Source organism: Rutilus rutilus (assembly GCF_951802725.1).
Source record: "Rutilus rutilus genome assembly, chromosome: 19".
NCBI classification, from domain to species: domain Eukaryota; kingdom Metazoa; phylum Chordata; class Actinopteri; order Cypriniformes; family Leuciscidae; genus Rutilus; species Rutilus rutilus.
Window position 1 is genome coordinate 4,001,479 of NC_140232.1, and position 18,501 is coordinate 4,019,979.

At 37.9% G+C, this 18,501-nt stretch overlaps 1 protein-coding gene across 2 annotated transcripts in view; it reads left to right on the forward strand.

The window, feature by feature from the left end:
• The first annotated feature begins 1,694 nt into the window (after positions 1–1,694).
• nadka (NAD kinase a) overlaps positions 1,695–18,501 on the forward strand; it is a 34,312-nt gene continuing 17,505 nt past the window's right edge. The window contains exons 1-8 of one of the 2 annotated variants that reach the window (XM_084389463.1): positions 1,695–1,937; positions 4,383–4,561; positions 6,084–6,167; positions 9,472–9,601; positions 10,068–10,173; positions 11,927–12,012; positions 12,548–12,650; positions 13,270–13,409. In XM_084389463.1, coding sequence (XP_084245589.1) covers positions 4,383–4,561; positions 6,084–6,167; positions 9,472–9,601; positions 10,068–10,173; positions 11,927–12,012; positions 12,548–12,650; positions 13,270–13,409 — 828 coding nt within the window. In that variant the 5' untranslated portion in view covers positions 1,695–1,937. The remainder of the gene's footprint in view (positions 1,938–4,382; positions 4,562–6,083; positions 6,168–9,471; positions 9,602–10,067; positions 10,174–11,926; positions 12,013–12,547; positions 12,651–13,269; positions 13,410–18,501) is intronic. The other variant, XM_084389462.1, reaches the window with a different exon arrangement.

Below are 18,501 nucleotides of genomic sequence, written 5' to 3' on the forward strand. Positions count from 1 at the left end.
AAGTATTTAAAAATAACTTCTGAAAGCAGTTGTTACTCGGCTTTACTTTGAAAGTATTAAAGCTGTTACGTAACGGATGTCACCAAATTACAAAAACACTATTATCCTCCATTTTAACACACAGTATTTGTAAATACTCTCCAATTTTCTTTTTAAACAGCAATATATTAATTTCACAGTTCTTTCACAATGTTTCTTCAGGTCCATACTGAATATTTTGCAGTGCCAACAATAAATGCAGTCACTCAACTGTGGCTGATAATCTCAGTTATCGAAGCTCTGAGACATGCTTTCAGATCCTCAGTTCTCATCTTGCTGGATCTGTCTGCTGCTTTTGACACACCAGATCCTCCTGTCAACCCTCGAGATGAAAGGCATCTCAGGATCAAGTCTTACCTCTCAGTCTGTCCTTCAGGGTGTCTTGGAGGGGTGAGGTCATCTCATTACCGGAGTGCCTCAGGGCTCAGTTCTGGGACCGCTTCTCTTCTCAATCTACATGTCTGTGATTCAGAAACATGGTCTTTCATATCACTGTTATGCTGACGACACACAACTCTACCTCTTATTCCAGCCTGGTGATCCGACGGGAGCTGCTCGCATCGCATCGCGGCCTGCCTGACAGACATTTCTAGCTGGATGAAAGACCACCACCTAAACCTTGTAAAGACAGAACTGCTTGTGGTCCCAGCACAGGTGTAAAGTCCAGGTTCATAAAGTAAAAGTCCTCCTCAGTATTTTGTTCCAATCACCTGGATATGCTAATTAGCACAGTTTTTCAGCCAGGAGATAGAACTAAGTAGTGAAATCAGCTGGCTGAGTTCATGGGTGGAATAAACATATGGCAGGACTTTTACTTTCTGACCCCTGGACTTTACACCTCTGGGTCGCAGCCAACTTAACACTTCATCACAACTTCTCCATTCAGCTGGGTTCATAAACCATAACTCCCTCCATGACCGACAGGAACCTTGGACAGACAGGTTAAACTTCACAGACCTGTCCTGCAGGTTTGCCTAATACAACATCAGAAAGACCAGGCCCCATATCAGAGCTACACAGCTCCTTGTCCGTGCGCTTGTTCTGTCCAGACTGGACTGTTGTAATGCTCTCCTGGCTGGTCTTCCAGCATCACTGTCAAACGTCTGCAACTGACCCAGATGCTGCAGCAGCAAGATCGTTATCAAGTCGAAGAGACACGCATCACTCTCCACTACTCATAAAATTGCACTGGCTGCCAATTGCCGCTCGTATCAAATTCAAGGCACTGATGTTTTCCTACAGAACAACCACTGGCTCTGCAGAGTCTGCACCCCTATACCTAAACTCACCACTTCAGACGCTTGTGTTCTGCAAGTGAACAGCGCATTGTGGTGCCATCATCCCAAAGAGGCACAAAATCACTTTTACGGACCTTCACCTGCCTAACTCAACCAGAGTCTTTAGCCATTTTCAAGAAACGGCTGAAGACACATCTTTTGCATCAACAATTTACAATTTATATGATATATCATTTAATTAATACGTTTTTTATTTTATTCAAGCAATTAAAAAAACAACAACTTTGGTTTAGCATCTCAAACGTGGGGGAATAACATTATATAAAAAAAAAAATGTGTGCTTCGTGAAAGACGCTTTAAGTAATGAATATTCATTGGCCAAGCCAAGCCAAGCCCCGCCCCTCAGAATGAGCCAATGGGCGCAGAGGTTTGATGTCATCTCGAGGAAGTGTTCGCTCGTGTATATATGACAGCTGTAGAGGGACTGTTGAAACCTGTTAGCCTTTGATCCGTCCAGAAACATATAGCGATGGAAGTATTAATATTCTACATCCAGAGTCACAGGGGATAACGCCTGCTGTACTGCTAGCCTTATAGTGGGCTAAACATCAGCTGGTTTTTTTGTTTTTTTTGAAAGGATCGGGATCGAGCCCGTGTGAGGTACAGTACTGTTTCTCTCATTAGCGGCTAACTCATTAAACCTGTGCTTAAATGCTTTTATTTCATAACTCTTCTGTCAAACTGAACCGTTTATAACGATAGCGGTTTGTGGCTCGTGTATGATTGTGGCCATCGCAGGTGTATGTATTGTTTTTGAGTCGGATCACGACAAAAATGCTGTCTAGACGAGCTTAGAAACAAGATTTTCCACTAAAGAACAATCAGTGTGTAAACTTTAATAGTATAATGAAGACTCAGTTTATTGGGTCATTCCGTGTCAACTCAACCAGAGCCAGAGCCAGAGTTCACCAGGTGCAGTGTTTGATCTGGTGAAAGAAAGACATAAATGAAGAAGAAGAGACAAAATATTAAATGTCATGGATGTATATTTGCTGAGTAATTCACTATTTTGTAGAAGGGGTTAAAATGACAATTTTCACATGAGATGTGGAGGGTTTTTACCCCCAAATTACAAGGGTTAAAAATGACTTAAAGGGACAGTTCACCCAAAAATGACAATTCTGTCATAATTAACTCATTAAATTCCATAGTATTTTTTTTTCTTCCTGCTATGGAAGTCAATGGGTGTTGTAAACTGTTTACATTCTTCACTCCATTTGTGTTCAGCAGAAGAAAGAAATTCATACAGGTTTGGAAAAACTTGAGTAAAAAATGACAGAATATAAATTTTTGGCTGAACTTTCCCTTTAAGAAAGATGGCAGCAGCATTACTTGATTTCATACACAGAGAATGGTTGGTCTATTAGTAAAATCTGCTGACTTTAGCAATCTTTGTTATATAACAGTGACAGTTCAAAAATGGGGGGAAAAGCACTTCTTGTGTGTTTGCATGTCTGTAACTCAGGAATTATTTAAGATCTCTTAATATACTTTTAGATTGTAACTCTTAACAAACTTTTCTTTTGTAATCTTATATTTTAAGGCTCAATGTGGTTAATTTCAAGAGATATGAATGATTGGCTCCATGATTAAATTGGTAAATTGTACACATTTTCAGTGCTCAAAAACCACATGTGGATCATTTTGCATACAGCTGATGCTTTTTTCTTTTAAAGAGGAAAATATGAAGAACTAATAATGTTGAAGATAGAAATGTAGGCCTATCTCGTTTTTAACTATCAACATAATTGCTAATTGCCAGACTACCTGTAGGAGTGGTCTGAGTTTGAAACTGTGGCGCTGTTTGCATGAATGTTGGTGCGTTCAAGTCATGTCGAAACATTGTACTTACAAGTTGGACGTAAATACGAATGTGAAGCTCAGGCTTTTCTTTAAGCCCCGATCTTTACAAGTTGGGGTGTGTCAGTGAGAAATGTGATGGAATATCACAATACTTACAGATATTTAGCAGTGATGTTGCCAGGCTTTTTTATTTACAACAAAATCAGCTAATTCCCTGCACAGAATATAGCAGCATTGTAATATAGCAATATAATATGTAACGATAAACTTTACAGTGGCTTTAATAAACTAATTAAAAAAAGAAACCCGATGCACATTCTTTTTAATTCATTATTTTTTTAGAAATAGAGTTTAAAATCATTGCTGTATTTTTGCGTAGTTAATAAGAGAAGGTACAAAAGTGACCTCGACGAAAGTGACTTGAAATGCGCCTGATGGCGTAAACACGACTTCCCACCTCGTAAATATCAATTTCCAGGAGGACTTCACTGTAAAAAAAATGATTGTTGGCTTAACTTAAAAATGTAAGTTACCTGGTTGCCGTAAAATTGAGTTTATTGAAATTAATTTTTTTTGTTATTACAATGAAGGAGATTGGTTTAATTAACAGAAACTCAAAATATTGTGTTATCTGAAACGCATTCAGTATCTAAGTTGGTTTGACAAAAGAAAAAAAGTCCTCAAAAGAGTCTGCCTTCATGCAAATAAACAGATCATACAATAAACTCGCTCTGCCGTGCTTATTAGCACCAAATTAATAGAAAACACAGTGCATGTTTGCGATGACGTAAGATGAACACAAATGCACCAGGGTTCAATAGAGTCAAGTTTTAATCGGGGACCATTGTGCTCGGACTCTGACCACAACAGCAAACGTGTCCGGTGTGAAAGCTTCCTGAATCTGCAAGTGTTCCCAGCTCAAAATAATAATACTTGCACAAAATACCACAGAGAGAGCAACTATTTGACTTTTTGACCTTAAGAACTTGCTTGGTGACAGTTTCAACATTCAGGTCATTGTATTGCAGGTGCGCGGAACATAGACCATTTCAGGACGTGGAACATTGTTGCTCTCTGTTAAGTGTTGGTTTGTTTTATTTCCTGAATGCGGCATGTGTCATGTTAGTGTGTGTAAGTCTGGGAGAATCTTGGCACTGTGAGACTGTGTCTTTCTGTGTGTATGCAGTGTATTTGTGAACTGATGCTCATATTTTGTCTTTTTGTTCCAACTTTGCCATCCAGATGGAGAATTCTGGCGAGTCTAAATGGACACTAAAGTCAGATGCGAGCTCAGAGCCTTTTCCCAAGTGTTGCTCAGCCTGTGATAGCACTGAGGAGCCTTTCCGTGGGAAAGTCTTCCGGAACAGGACTAAAACCAGGAGTATGTCTATGCCATCAGCACATTGCTCCGCTAAGTTCAGGTAATGGAAGACTGCCTGTCAGGGTAAAGACTTAAAGGGGATCTATTATGCAAAAAATACGCCATAGATAGTTTATTATAGCTTGTCAAATTTGCACTCAATTTTGGGCGTTAGCAAAAACAGAATAGTCCAGTCATTTTATGAAAAAAGGTTGAACAAATTGCAACAGAAGCAAACTCAACTGATTTTGCATCCTCAATATGTCCTGAGTAAGGAAAAAAAAAGCCCCGAAGAATCCCATTAGGGGAAAGTTTCGAAAAAGACCCAAATATAGCCTATTCATACGCCTATTCATTCTTCTTCTCACGTAAATAGGGTAAAACTTTTAACCTTTAGATATCACCATGAAAATTACTGAGTTGATTACTTGCATCAAGACAAACAAAAAATGCATTACCAGTTTTTTTTTAATTGTTTGTTAACATGGACAAACGGTGCATAATCTAATTACGTATGTGCTAATTTGCATAAATACAAGGGAAAATCAAAACAAAATAAAGTTAAAACTTGTTTTGAACAATTTCTTTGTCATCTGCAGGTTGATTTTAAGCAGGGCAAGAAAAATAAATCAGATTTTTTTGTGATTTGTTTTTAGGCCATATCGCCCAGCCCTAATTTATGGGGATTATAAAAAAAAAAGAAAAAAAAAAGGAGTGGGTGGATTTGACATCACCAATTCATTCTTCAATTCCGCTGGAAGTATATCAGGGGCCTTTAGACTCAAAGTGCCTTTAATCGTGTCTGTTAGTAAATATATTTCAGTTGAGAAGGTGCTAGTGCTGTTTTATTGGAAAAGAAACACAGTCCTGACCTGATTCAACTGCAAGTTACTTCAGGCAAAACTATTTAAAAGCCAAGGACATGGGAGAACTATATGGATGGTCTGCAGTATACAGCTTTCCGAAATACACAACCTATAGCTAGGACAGTGAAACACCTGTTTGGATGATGTATTACAGTGTCACTGTCAGTTTCCTGGTAAGAGCCTGATCTATAGCCTGATCTCAACAATTGTGTATAAATCATTTCATCCAACACACGATTGCCTTATCTTACCACATAGTTTACACAACTAGTCTTTCCACACTTGCAACACTTCTGCTTTACAAGATGTTGTACTAGTTCTGCACTGTGATATTGAATGTCATGTTGGGTAAAGGGGAAGATTGCTTTTTTTACTTTCTTTATAGAAAACTTTTTACTTTTCCCTATACTCCATATATACCACTGCAGTCTTCCAAAAGTTTAATGCACCATTTTTAAAAGTTCATAACTAGTATAGACTGGGGGAATACTGTATATATTATCATTATTTTTATTTTATTTTACAGAACAACAGATATAGACATAGTCCTCTTTCATTTTAATGCATGTTCTCACTGTGCATTGTGTTTCTAGAGCCACCAGTTTGCGATGGGACCATAGTGCTTGGGCCCGGTATCGCTGCCTGCAGCTATATTATATGCTTAAAATTAGAGGTCCATGCTATAGTCATGTTTGTCATCTTTCTGTTCTTTTAAAGGAGGACACAGTCACTTCATGGACCAAGCCCTGTCACCACATTCGGGCCCAAAGCCTGCATGCTGAAGAACCCTAAAGCTGTCATGTGAGTCGTTTTACTACGGTTGCCTTTAACTGCAGATGCCGAGGTTAAATAATTGTGAAGAGTGTTGACTATAGTAAGCATAAAAGGTTGCAGCACTGAGACTGTAGCCCAGCACAGTCATGTCTGTTATGACCACGAATGCAATGATCTCACAAATTCACACCATAACAAACACAAATGTAAATAAGAGTTTCATTGTGAAGTGTAAACCGCATCATTGATTATAATGGGGGTTTTGGCGAGAGCTGCACTGAACGGAAGTGCTTTTCGTAACGGATCATTTTCATTTCTACTAAGAGGAAGAGTTTTGATGGTTTAGTCACTGGCTTGATTTATGTCCAGTTTCACAGACAAGGCTTAAGCCTATAGAAGGTTTGCGTTGACGTCACTTTCCCGCAGGAACACACTCCCTCAGCCGGACTGAGTGGCAGAAGAGCTGCTGAGTGACTGGAGTTAATAGAGGAAACTGCGAAAACACGAGTAAAACAAACGATTATCATTTTAAACTAAAGCTCGATATAGTGTTTCTTACCAAAGATTCAGTGATCCACGGATATTGACATGCCGCCAGGAATCGTGTTTACTGACATTTATATGAGCCTGATTTCGACGCCGGGGAAATAAAGCAAATTTGCCGGTGAACGCTTTATATAAATACAATATAGATCTAAATCCTTGTGATCACTGACGTCAATGTTATATACATCATCATATCGTCCAGCCCTAAAACTTGTATAGTTATTTGTCAGTATTTATTTAAAAACATCCAATTGTGGCGAATATATGATGGTAAATATTTAATTGATGATAAAAGCTGTCAATACAATATATAACAATACAATATATAGGGTATGATTTTACCCTTAAATTCAGCATATTGACACCAAATGAAACCTGCAAATCCACCTTTCTCTGCCTGGATCCAGTTGTTTCTGTGAATCGCAGCTTCTCTGCTCTGTAGCTTTCGGCAGTCTGTAGAAATATACCTCAGATTTCCTGTCAAATCTAGTTGTACAGTCAATCTCAAAGCTCCTTCCCGTTTTAGATGTATATGTGTGTTTTTTGCGGCATTCACGCTGAAAACTAATGCTGCCGCTCAGTGTTTGTGCCACTCAGTGTGTGTAACCGCAGTCACTCCGGCCGACGGTGACGTCACACACGCACACCCTCTATTCTCAGACTAAAAAGCATGTTTGAGAGATCTTAACTGAAAGCAACTTGCATTGACATATTGCACAACAGTAATGTTTTTTCTAAGACACGTTTATAAAAGCTACTTAAATATCCTAATTTAACTAAGGCCTAATCCTGACTTAATCTATCTAAGGCTTGTGTGTGAAACCAGGTCATAGTGATGCTTAAACAGCATTAAACGATTATGCGACTAAGAACGTCTGACTGTGCACGAGTCTTTGCGTATCAAAAATCTCTTATCACAGATGAGATTACACATTAGAATTAACATTGTTTCTTACATGTTGCGGCGTTACTATCAGGACCATCTTTCTCTCAGAGTCTGTTTGCAAAGCCTGTGCCAAATTGTGGCTTGTGTACCAAATAATCCACAGTGAAATGAGCAGTTACAGAAATAATAATACTCTACTTTGACATTTACATAATTGAAAATAAACAGCCGCTCTTCTAATGCCTTAGGATCCTTAATGTCATTTTTAATTGCAGTGATTTAGACTGAGTAATTCTCCTGTCTGTCCTTATAACTGCATTTACAATGCGATGATGTAGCTGTTGTTACTCACTCGGCTGATCTCTATTATGTCATAAAAACACAAGGAAGTAAATGAGTCAGCCTGGTTTCAATAAGATCTGTTCTTGGACTTACAAGGAAGTCAGTTTTAATAGTATGTTTTGTGTGTTTTACAGCACAAGGATCAGTTGCATGGAAAAAAAAACCCCTCTTTAATCTTTAACATATTTAAATATTCTTTCATCACCCACTGAACTTCAAATGTTAAAGGGTTAGTTCACCCAAAAATGAAAATTCTGTCAGTAATTACTCACCCTCATGTTGTTCCAACCATGTAAGTCTTTCGTTCATCTTCGGAACACAAATTAAGATATTTTTGATGAAATCTGACAGAATTTTGACTCCTCCATAGGCTTCCAGTGTGACCGAAACTCACCGGCCCAGAATAGTTATTAAAACATCGTTAAAATAGTCCAAGTAACTACAGTGGCACTACATTAAGTTTATCATGCGACGAGAATACTTTTTGTGCGCAAAAACAAACAAAAATAACGACTTTATTCCACTTTTCATTTCCTTCTCTCTGGGCCTCGTAGTGTTTTTGCGCTGGGCGTCTGTGTTGCACGTCATCACGCATCACACACATGACCGGCGTCGGCCAATAGTGAGCCTACGTGGTGACGTGTAACACAGACGCGCTGCGCAAAAACACTACGCGAACCAACTAGAGGTCGAGAGAGAAGGAAATGAATAGTGGAATAAAGTCGTTATTTTTGTTTGTTTTTGCGCACAAAAAGTATTCTCGTCGCCTGATATACTTAAGATTGAGCCACTGGAGTCACTTGGACTATATTAACGATCTCTTTAATAACTTTTCTGGGCCAGCAAGTTTCGGTCACATAGAAGCCTATGGAGGAGTGAAACATGGCTCAGATTTCATCAAAAATAGCTTAATTTGTGTTCCGAAGATGAACGAAGGTCTTACGCGGTTGGAACAACATGAGGGTGAGTAATTACTGACAGAATTTTAATTTTTGGGTGAACTAACCCTTTAAATGTAACAACACTATATGTAGGGGTGTAACAATATATCGCAATACAAAAATGCAAAGTGTATTGCAAGTTTTCAGAGTTTTAGTGTCAGTACTACATTAAACTACTATATATAATGTTTAATATAATGTATAATAATGCAATGGGGGAATATTTGCGGGTCCTGATAATGATAATGCCAAATATATTATGTTACCAGTAAATGTGTCCTACATTATTTTAAATATATCTAGTCAGTGACAGAGTTCAAGCATATTCATCTAAAATAATTCAGTATTTTCAGCTTCAGAATCATGAATATGTTTATTCTGGTGTCTCTATTGTCCTGTGCTTTGGGTTTCCAGCACCAAGTCCAAGTCTATTCATTTACACACACAATGAAATACCAAATTTAGCATTTTAAATCAACAGTACATTTTTTTTTGTTTACCTTTTAGCATACTGTATGTCTTGGAGTATCGTGATATGTATCGAATCGTGATACGAGGGTATCTTTACACCCCTACTCTATTGACAAAAGTGTGTTGTTCACATCTATTCACTCAGGCATATACAAGATCCAGCCAGTCAGAGGTTGACATGGAACAAGCCACCCAAAAGTGTCCTTATTATAAAGAAAATCAGAGACGCCAGTCTGCTGCAGCCTTTCAAAGATCTCTGCGTTTTTCTGACACAGGTGAGAAGACGGAATAAAAAAGAGAAAATGCAGATGTGGCCGTGTAGAGTGTGCATCAAAGGGAAAAGATGGTTCAGTGGAAAGCAGTGCTGATGATGATCTGCAGTTAATAGAGCTTCCCTCACAATATTGCGATCTTCGTGGCCATTAAATAGATGCAGAAACTGTTTCAGCTACGCACTGGTACGGCGGTATTTAAAAAATTCATATTGTACGTGGAATATAGAATAGACTGGATGAACCGGTGTGCCAGCCAGCAATACTGTGTAATATGTACATTCCTAAAGGCCACATCTGTTTGTAAATTTTTGGCTAATTTGAATGAGCATCTTTGGTATGTCATTGATTGCATTAACAAAAATGCTTTTGTAAAGTGTTTTTATTTTATTCAAATCAGTTGAGCAAAATCAAAGCATAATGTTCATAATGCCCTTTTCTGTTTGTTCTCTGCATCAATGGCTTCTAGCAAAAAAATATGATTGTTTATGTGGAGAGAAAAGTCATTGAAGATCCAGCCATTGCTAATGAGAGCTTTGTCTCCGTCAAGAAGAACTTTTGCACTTTTAGAGAAGGTGAGGATTTATCCAAAAGTACTTTGTTATACCTTGTGTAATTTTTTTGTGTGTGCGCTTCAGTGTGTGAATACATAATAGAATATTATCAAATTGTGTGCTGTCAGTTGAATATATTTCCATGACTTTTACACAACCACGTAATGTGCTACTTTAAAACTGTTACAATTATTTTAGAGTCCCTCTGTAGTCAATCATTTTATCCTTTAAAACTCATATTTGATCACCAAAATTACATAGTAAATTTTTTTCTTTCTTAAAATATCTTGAATGTAACTCGACACCCTTGCCTCATTTAGTATGCGCGGTTCTATGAATATGCAAATGAGCCCCGCCTCCACTCACTCACTCAGCTCAGAGATCCACTGGTTGACGATCACACGTTGATCTGATTGGTTACAAGGTAGATTGTGACGTCAGAAACACCAACGATTTCAAAGCGTGTTTTTGAGACTGTCTTTGGTTCACTGCAGTTTTAAGGAGGAAATACTCAGCAATGCTGTCGACTTATGAATTTACACATGCTTTGTCTTAAAGCATATTAAAAACACCACATAGACATATAAACAACGTTAGAAACTTGATTTTCACCACAGGGGGACTTTAAACAGTTAATTCAAAGTAGTTAAACTACAGTATGATCGATCTTGAATTGACAGAAATAGGCAGCTACGTTTAGTTGACGACTGTTCTCCAATATTAAAAGGGATACTGGAGGGATCCAGGGGTGGTGTGGCGCAATGGATAAGACACATGCCTTTGGTGTGAGAGACCCGGGTTCGAATCCACTGTGAGACACCAATGTGTCCCTGAGCAAGACACTTAACCCCTAGTTGCTCCAGAGGCATGCAACCTCTGACATATATAGCAATTGTAAGTCGCTTTGGATAAAAGCGTCAGCTAAATGAATAAATGTAAATGTAATGTAATGGATACTCCACTTTTTTTGGAAACAGGCTCATTTTACAACTCCCCCACAGTTAAACAGTTGAGTTTTATCATTTTCGAATCCATTCAGCCGATCTCCGGGTCTCGCAATACCACTTTTAGCATAGCTTAGCATAGATCATTGAATCGGACAGGACCATTAGCATCTCTCTCAAAAAAAGAATAATCAAAATAATCAAGAAACCTTGCTGCCGTACCATGAGTCCAGCAGGCTTAATATGACGCAGCGCCTGAAAATAGTCCCCATACTCTGTAACTTCCAACGTGACCGGGACTAAGTTTATCTAACCTATTAGACCTATTTTCAGGCGCTGCGTCATATCATTACGCCTGCTGCACTCATGGTACGGCAGCAAAGTTTCTTGATTATTACGCAGGAATGAGAGTATAGTTCCTAGCCATGTCAGCCTAGAAAATCGCAACTTTTCATTTTCCGTCGGTCTTAGTACACGATGTAACTACAGAAGAGTCAAGTTTTAAATAGGAAAAATATCGAAACTCTTTGGTCATTTTTTTGAGAGAGATGCTAATGGTCTTGTCCGATTCAATGATCTATGCTAAGCTATGCTAAAAGTGGTACCGCCAGACCCGGAGTTCGGCTGAATGGATTCGAAAACGGTAAAACTCAACTGTTTAACTCTGGGGGAGTTGTAAAATGAGCCTATTTCCAAAAAAAGTGGAGTATCCCTTTAAGGGAAACCATTGCAGTGATTATAAAATCTGCTTGGGACTTAAAAACTGAAGTGTTCCTGAATAAAGATGTAATGTGTAAAATTTACATGTGACCTGTTGACATGTTTCATAGATTATGATGATATTTCCAATTGTGTCGACTTCATCATTTGCTTGGGAGGAGATGGGACTTTGCTGTATGCTTCCTCTCTTTTCCAGGTTTGAAAATATTTTAGTGTTTTCCTTTCCAAATGCCTTTCAAAAGCATCATTTATGCAGTTTGGAATGCAGTATATTTTGATGTGAGTGAGTGAGTGAGTGAGTGAGTGAGTGAGTGAGTGAGTGAGTGAGTGAGTGAGTGAGTGAGTGAGTGAGTGAGTGAGTGAGTGAGTGAGTGAGTGAGTGAGTGAGTGAGTGAGTGAGTGAGTCTTTTTCTGCAAACACGCACTCATTGTAAATCTAAATCTTAAACACATCAGTGAGTGGTTGAGTGAGTGAGTGTGTGTGTGAGAGAGAGAGTGTGTGTTAGTGTGTTTTTCTGCAAACACTCACTCATAAAACCTTAAACACATCACGAGTTGACATAAATGGAATTGTCACTCTTTGTTAATCATAATCTCACATTATGTTTATGTTGCCAGAGATTGCAAACTCAAATTGAACTTCTTGACTTCTGTAGTTTTGTTACTGCAAATTGCTGTCACTGTGAACACCCTTTAAAAGCCTAAATATAAATGTGTGTGTGTGTGTGTAGGAGAGTGTGCCTCCTGTCATGGCCTTCCATTTGGGTTCTCTGGGATTTCTTACACCATTTAACTTCGACACATACCAATCTCAGGTCAACCAGGTTATAGAAGGTAAGTCATTACACAGTAAGAGGACATCTGGTTTTTCGCAGTTTATATTTGTCACACTTTTCTCACGTTCCAGGTTGTCAAAACGGTCTTTCCCATCTAGGTTCTTTCAATAATCTTTATTTATAGGAATGCTATTGCTCTTGTGTTACAGTAGTGAGGTAAATTGCTTTATGAAAACTGCTTTACCTGGGACCAACAATAGACATCAGTTCAATCTAATAGATTTTAGAGTGATTGTAAAAGTTCAGCATGTAAAATCAAATGGTTACACTTTATTTCGATGGTCCACTTTAGACATTCTACTGACTAGAAGTAACTTTGCAACTACTAACAGTCTAGTAATACTCTAATGAGTGTCAGTTGACATGTAGTTGCAAAGTTACTTCTAGTTAGTAGAATGTCTAAAGTGGACTCTTGAAATAAAGTGCAACTGATCAAATTCCTTATTATGGCTTGTTTGGGTTCACGCCGCCCCTCTTTTCATGAAAACCATAGCTGTGTTTCAAAATCTAGTTCGCTGTCTACCTAGACAGCTGACAGCATTGTTTTCATGCAGTGTAGACATGTAATGGTTGTATGTGTAGAGGATTTATGCAGTGTTTTCTTGTTCTGTTTGTAGGAAATGCTGCGATTATTTTACGCAGTCGTCTGGAAGTGAAGGTAGTGAAAGAGTGCAGAGAGAAGGGACCTGTGGAGGAATCGAGTCTAATCATCACTAACGGAGACTCTGAACCCAAACACAAAACTATGCAGTATCAAGTGAGTGCCACATTTCCTGTAATGATGCAGGGAATTACACTTCTTTTCCAGTATTCTCGTTACACTAACTGTTCAGTAGCTTCTTGCATTACATATTGGATTTTTCATTTTAAATGTCCCTACTAAATTAAAATGATTGTCCTTTCAATGTTTGCATGTCCGTCATCAAGCAAACCATTTAAAAGGGTCATAACATGGATTTTTTTATTATTTTAATAGAGATTTTAATTGTTCCTTGAGGTTTACTTAAAATGTTAATAAAGCTTTGGGGGGGGGGGGTTTGCACCAAAAACAAATGTATATGAGGAAAACTATTATTTTCAACCCTCAGTCTGAAATTATCTGTTTTTATTGGCTAACGTCATTGCACAGGAAACAGTATCAACGCCCACTCACTATTGATAAAACATTATCCATATAAAACATTTGCAGACAAAGCATTATAAAATCATTTATCTGCGGTTTATGATTCACGTTCATCATAAGACTACTCTTATGTTGTGAAGATACTCGACAAAAAGACATTTTGGCATAATTGTGTGTGTTATTGTTCGTTCAAGCTTGAAAGAGAACTGTATTCTGGCATGCTGTTTTGTGCGCACGCACGATCTTTCTGTGTGTCACAGTCAGGACATTCACAGGCAGCGCGTTCATTTTGGCATACATGTGCGTTGTTCGTTCTACCGCGAAAGAGAACTTGATACTGATGCGTGTGTGTGTGTGTGTGTGTGTGTGTGTGTGTGTGTGTGTGTGTGTCAGGAGGACATTCACTGACAGCGCGTTCTTTTTTGTCTTATCACGCATGAATGGTTTAAAAGCATTTGCATAAATAAGAGCGGGATCATGTAACACTATAGCCAAAGGATGCCAAAAATGAACAGATGCTGCATTAATTGCGTTAACAGCGCTAATTTGTTTATTTAATATAAAATCGCAGCATTTTGCCTCATATAATCGCGTAGGCTTGACATCGCGATTGCGATACGATTAATCGTGCAGCACTAATCTGAGCACACATCTGTACACTGTATCAGTGTAGACAGCATCAGTTATTATAATCTGAACACACATCTGTACACTGTATCAGTGTAGACAGCATCAGTTATTATAATCTGAACACACATCTGTACACTGTATCAGTGTAGACAGCATCAGTTATTATAATCTGAACACACATCTGTACACTGTATCAGTGTAGACAGCATCAGTTATTATAATCTAAGCACACATCTGTACACTGTATCAGTGTAGACAGCATCAGTTATTATAATCTGAACACACATCTGTACACTGTATCAGTGTAGACCGCATCAATTATTATAATCTGAACACACATCTGTACACTGTATCAGTGTAGACAGCATCAGTTATTATAATCTAAGCACACATCTGTACACTGTATCAGTGTAGACAGCATCAGTTATTATAATCTCAACACACATCTGTACACTGTATCAGTGTAGACAGCATCAGTTATTATAATCTCAACACACATCTGTACACTGTATCAGTGTAGACAGCATTAGTTATTATAATCTGAACACACATCTGTACACTGTATCAGTGTAGACAGCATCAGTTATTATAATCTGAACACACATCTGTACACTGTATCAGTGTAGACAGCATCAGTTATTATAATCTCAACACACATCTGTATACTGTATCAGTGTAGACAGCATCAGTTATTATAATCTGAACACACATCTGTATACTGTATCAGTGTAGACAGCATCAGTTATTATAATCTAAGCACACATCTGTACACTGTATCAGTGTAGACAGCATCAGTTATTATAATCTGAACACACATCTGTACACTATCAGTGTAGACAGCATCAGTTATTATAATCTGAACACACATCTGTATACTGTATCAGTGTAGACAGCATCAGTTATTATAATCTGAGCACACATCTGTACACTGTATCAGTGTAGACAGCATCAGTTATTATAATCTGAACACACATCTGTACACTCAGTGTAGACAGCATCAGTTATTATAATCTGAACACACATCTGTATACTGTATCAGTGTAGACAGCATCAGTTATTATAATCTAAGCACACATCTGTACACTGTATCAGTGTAGACAGCATCAGTTATTATAATCTGAACACACATCTGTACACTATCAGTGTAGACAGCATCAGTTATTATAATCTGAACACACATCTGTATACTGTATCAGTGTAGACAGCATCAGTTATTATAATCTGAGCACACATCTGTACACTGTATCAGTGTAGACAGCATCAGTTATTATAATCTGAACACACATCTGTACACTCAGTGTAGACAGCATCAGTTATTATAATCTGAACACACATCTGTACACTCAGTGTAGACAGCATCAGTTATTATAATCTGAACACACATCTGTATACTGTATCAGTGTAGACAGCATCAGTTATTATAATCTGAACACACATCTGTACACTGTATCAGTGTAGACAGCATCAGTTATTATAATCTCAACACACATCTGTACACTGTATCAGTGTAGACAGCATCAGTTATTATAATCTGAACACACATCTGTACACTATCAGTGTAGACAGCATCAGTTATTATAATCTGAACACACATCTGTACACTGTATCAGTGTAGACAGCATCAGTTATTATAATCTGAACACACATCTGTACACTCAGTGTAGACAGCATCAGTTATTATAATCTGAACACACATCTGTACACTGTATCAGTGTAGACAGCATCAGTTATTATAATCTGAACACACATCTGTATACTGTATCAGTGTAGACAGCATCAGTTATTATAATCTGAGCACACATCTGTACACTGTATCAGTGTAGACAGCATCAGTTATTATAATCTGAACACACATCTGTACACTCAGTGTAGACAGCATCAGTTATTATAATCTGAACACACATCTGTACACTCAGTGTAGACAGCATCAGTTATTATAATCTGAACACACATCTGTATACTGTATCAGTGTAGACAGCATCAGTTATTATAATCTGAACACACATCTGTACACTGTATCAGTGTAGACAGCATCAGTTATTATAATCTCAACACACATCTGTACACTGTATCAGTGTAGACAGCATCAGTTATTATAATCTGAACACACATCTGTACACTATCAGTGTAGACAGCATCAGTTATTATAATCTGAACACACATCTGTACACTGTATCAGTGTAGACAGCATCAGTTATTATAATCTGAACACACATCTGTACACTCAGTGTAGACAGCATCAGTTATTATAATCTGAACACACATCTGTACACTGTATCAGTGTAGACAGCATCAGTTATTATAATCTCAACACACATCTGTACACTGTATCAGTGTAGACAGCATCAGTTATTATAATCTGAGCACACATCTGTACACTGTATCAGTGTAGACAGCATCAGTTATTATAATCTGAACACACATCTGTACACTCAGTGTAGACAGCATCAGTTATTATAATCTGAGCACACATCTGTACACTGTATCAGTGTAGACAGCATCAGTTATTATAATCTCAACACACATCTGTACACTGTATCAGTGTAGACAGCATCAGTTATTATAATCTGAACACACATCTGTACACTGTATCAGTGTAGACAGCATCAGTTATTATAATCTCAACACACATCTGTACACTGTATCAGTGTAGACAGCATCAGTTATTATAATCTGAACACACATCTGTATACTGTATCAGTGTAGACAGCATCAGTTATTATAATCTGAACACACATCTGTACACTCAGTGTAGACAGCATCAGTTATTATAATCTGAGCACACATCTGTACACTGTATCAGTGTAGACAGCATCAGTTATTATAATCTGAGCACACATCTGTACACTGTATCAGTGTAGACAGCATCAGTTATTATAATCTGAGCACACATCTGTACACTGTATCAGTGTAGACAGCATCAGTTATTATAATCTGAGCACACATCTGTACACTGTATCAGTGTAGACCGCATCAGTTATTATAATCTGAACACACATCTGTATACTGTATCAGTGTAGACAGCATCAGTTATTATAATCTGAACACACATCTGTACACTATCAGTGTAGACAGCATCAGTTATTATAATCTGAGCACACATCTGTACACTGTATCAGTGTAGACAGCATCAGTTATTATAATCTGAACACACATCTGTACACTGTATCAGTGTAGACAGCATCAGTTATTATAATCTGAACACACATCTGTACACTGTATCAGTGTAGACAGCATCAGTTATTATAATCTCAACACACATCTGTACACTGTATCAGTGTAGACAGCATCAGTTATTATAATCTGAACACACATCTGTACACTATCAGTGTAGACAGCATCAGTTATTATAATCTCAACACACATCTGTACACTGTATCAGTGTAGACAGCATCAGTTATTATAATCTGAGCACACATCTGTACACTGTATCAGTGTAGACAGCATCAGTCATTATAATCGAAGCACACATCTGTATACTGTATCAGTGTAGACAGCATCAGTTATTATAATCTGAACACACATCTGTACACTGTATCAGTGTAGACAGCATCAGTTATTATAATCTGAACACACATCTGTACACTATCAGTGTAGACAGCATCAGTTATTATAATCTGAACACACATCTGTACACTGTATCAGTGTAGACAGCATCAGTTATTATAATCTGAACACACATCTGTACACTCAGTGTAGACAGCATCAGTTATTATAATCTGAACACACATCTGTACACTGTATCAGTGTAGACAGCATCAGTTATTATAATCTCAACACACATCTGTACACTGTATCAGTGTAGACAGCATCAGTTATTATAATCTGAGCACACATCTGTACACTGTATCAGTGTAGACAGCATCAGTTATTATAATCTGAACACACATCTGTATACTGTATCAGTGTAGACAGCATCAGTTATTATAATCTGAACACACATCTGTACACTCAGTGTAGACAGCATCAGTTATTATAATCTGAGCACACATCTGTACACTGTATCAGTGTAGACAGCATCAGTTATTATAATCTGAGCACACATCTGTACACTGTATCAGTGTAGACAGCATCAGTTATTATAATCTGAACACAC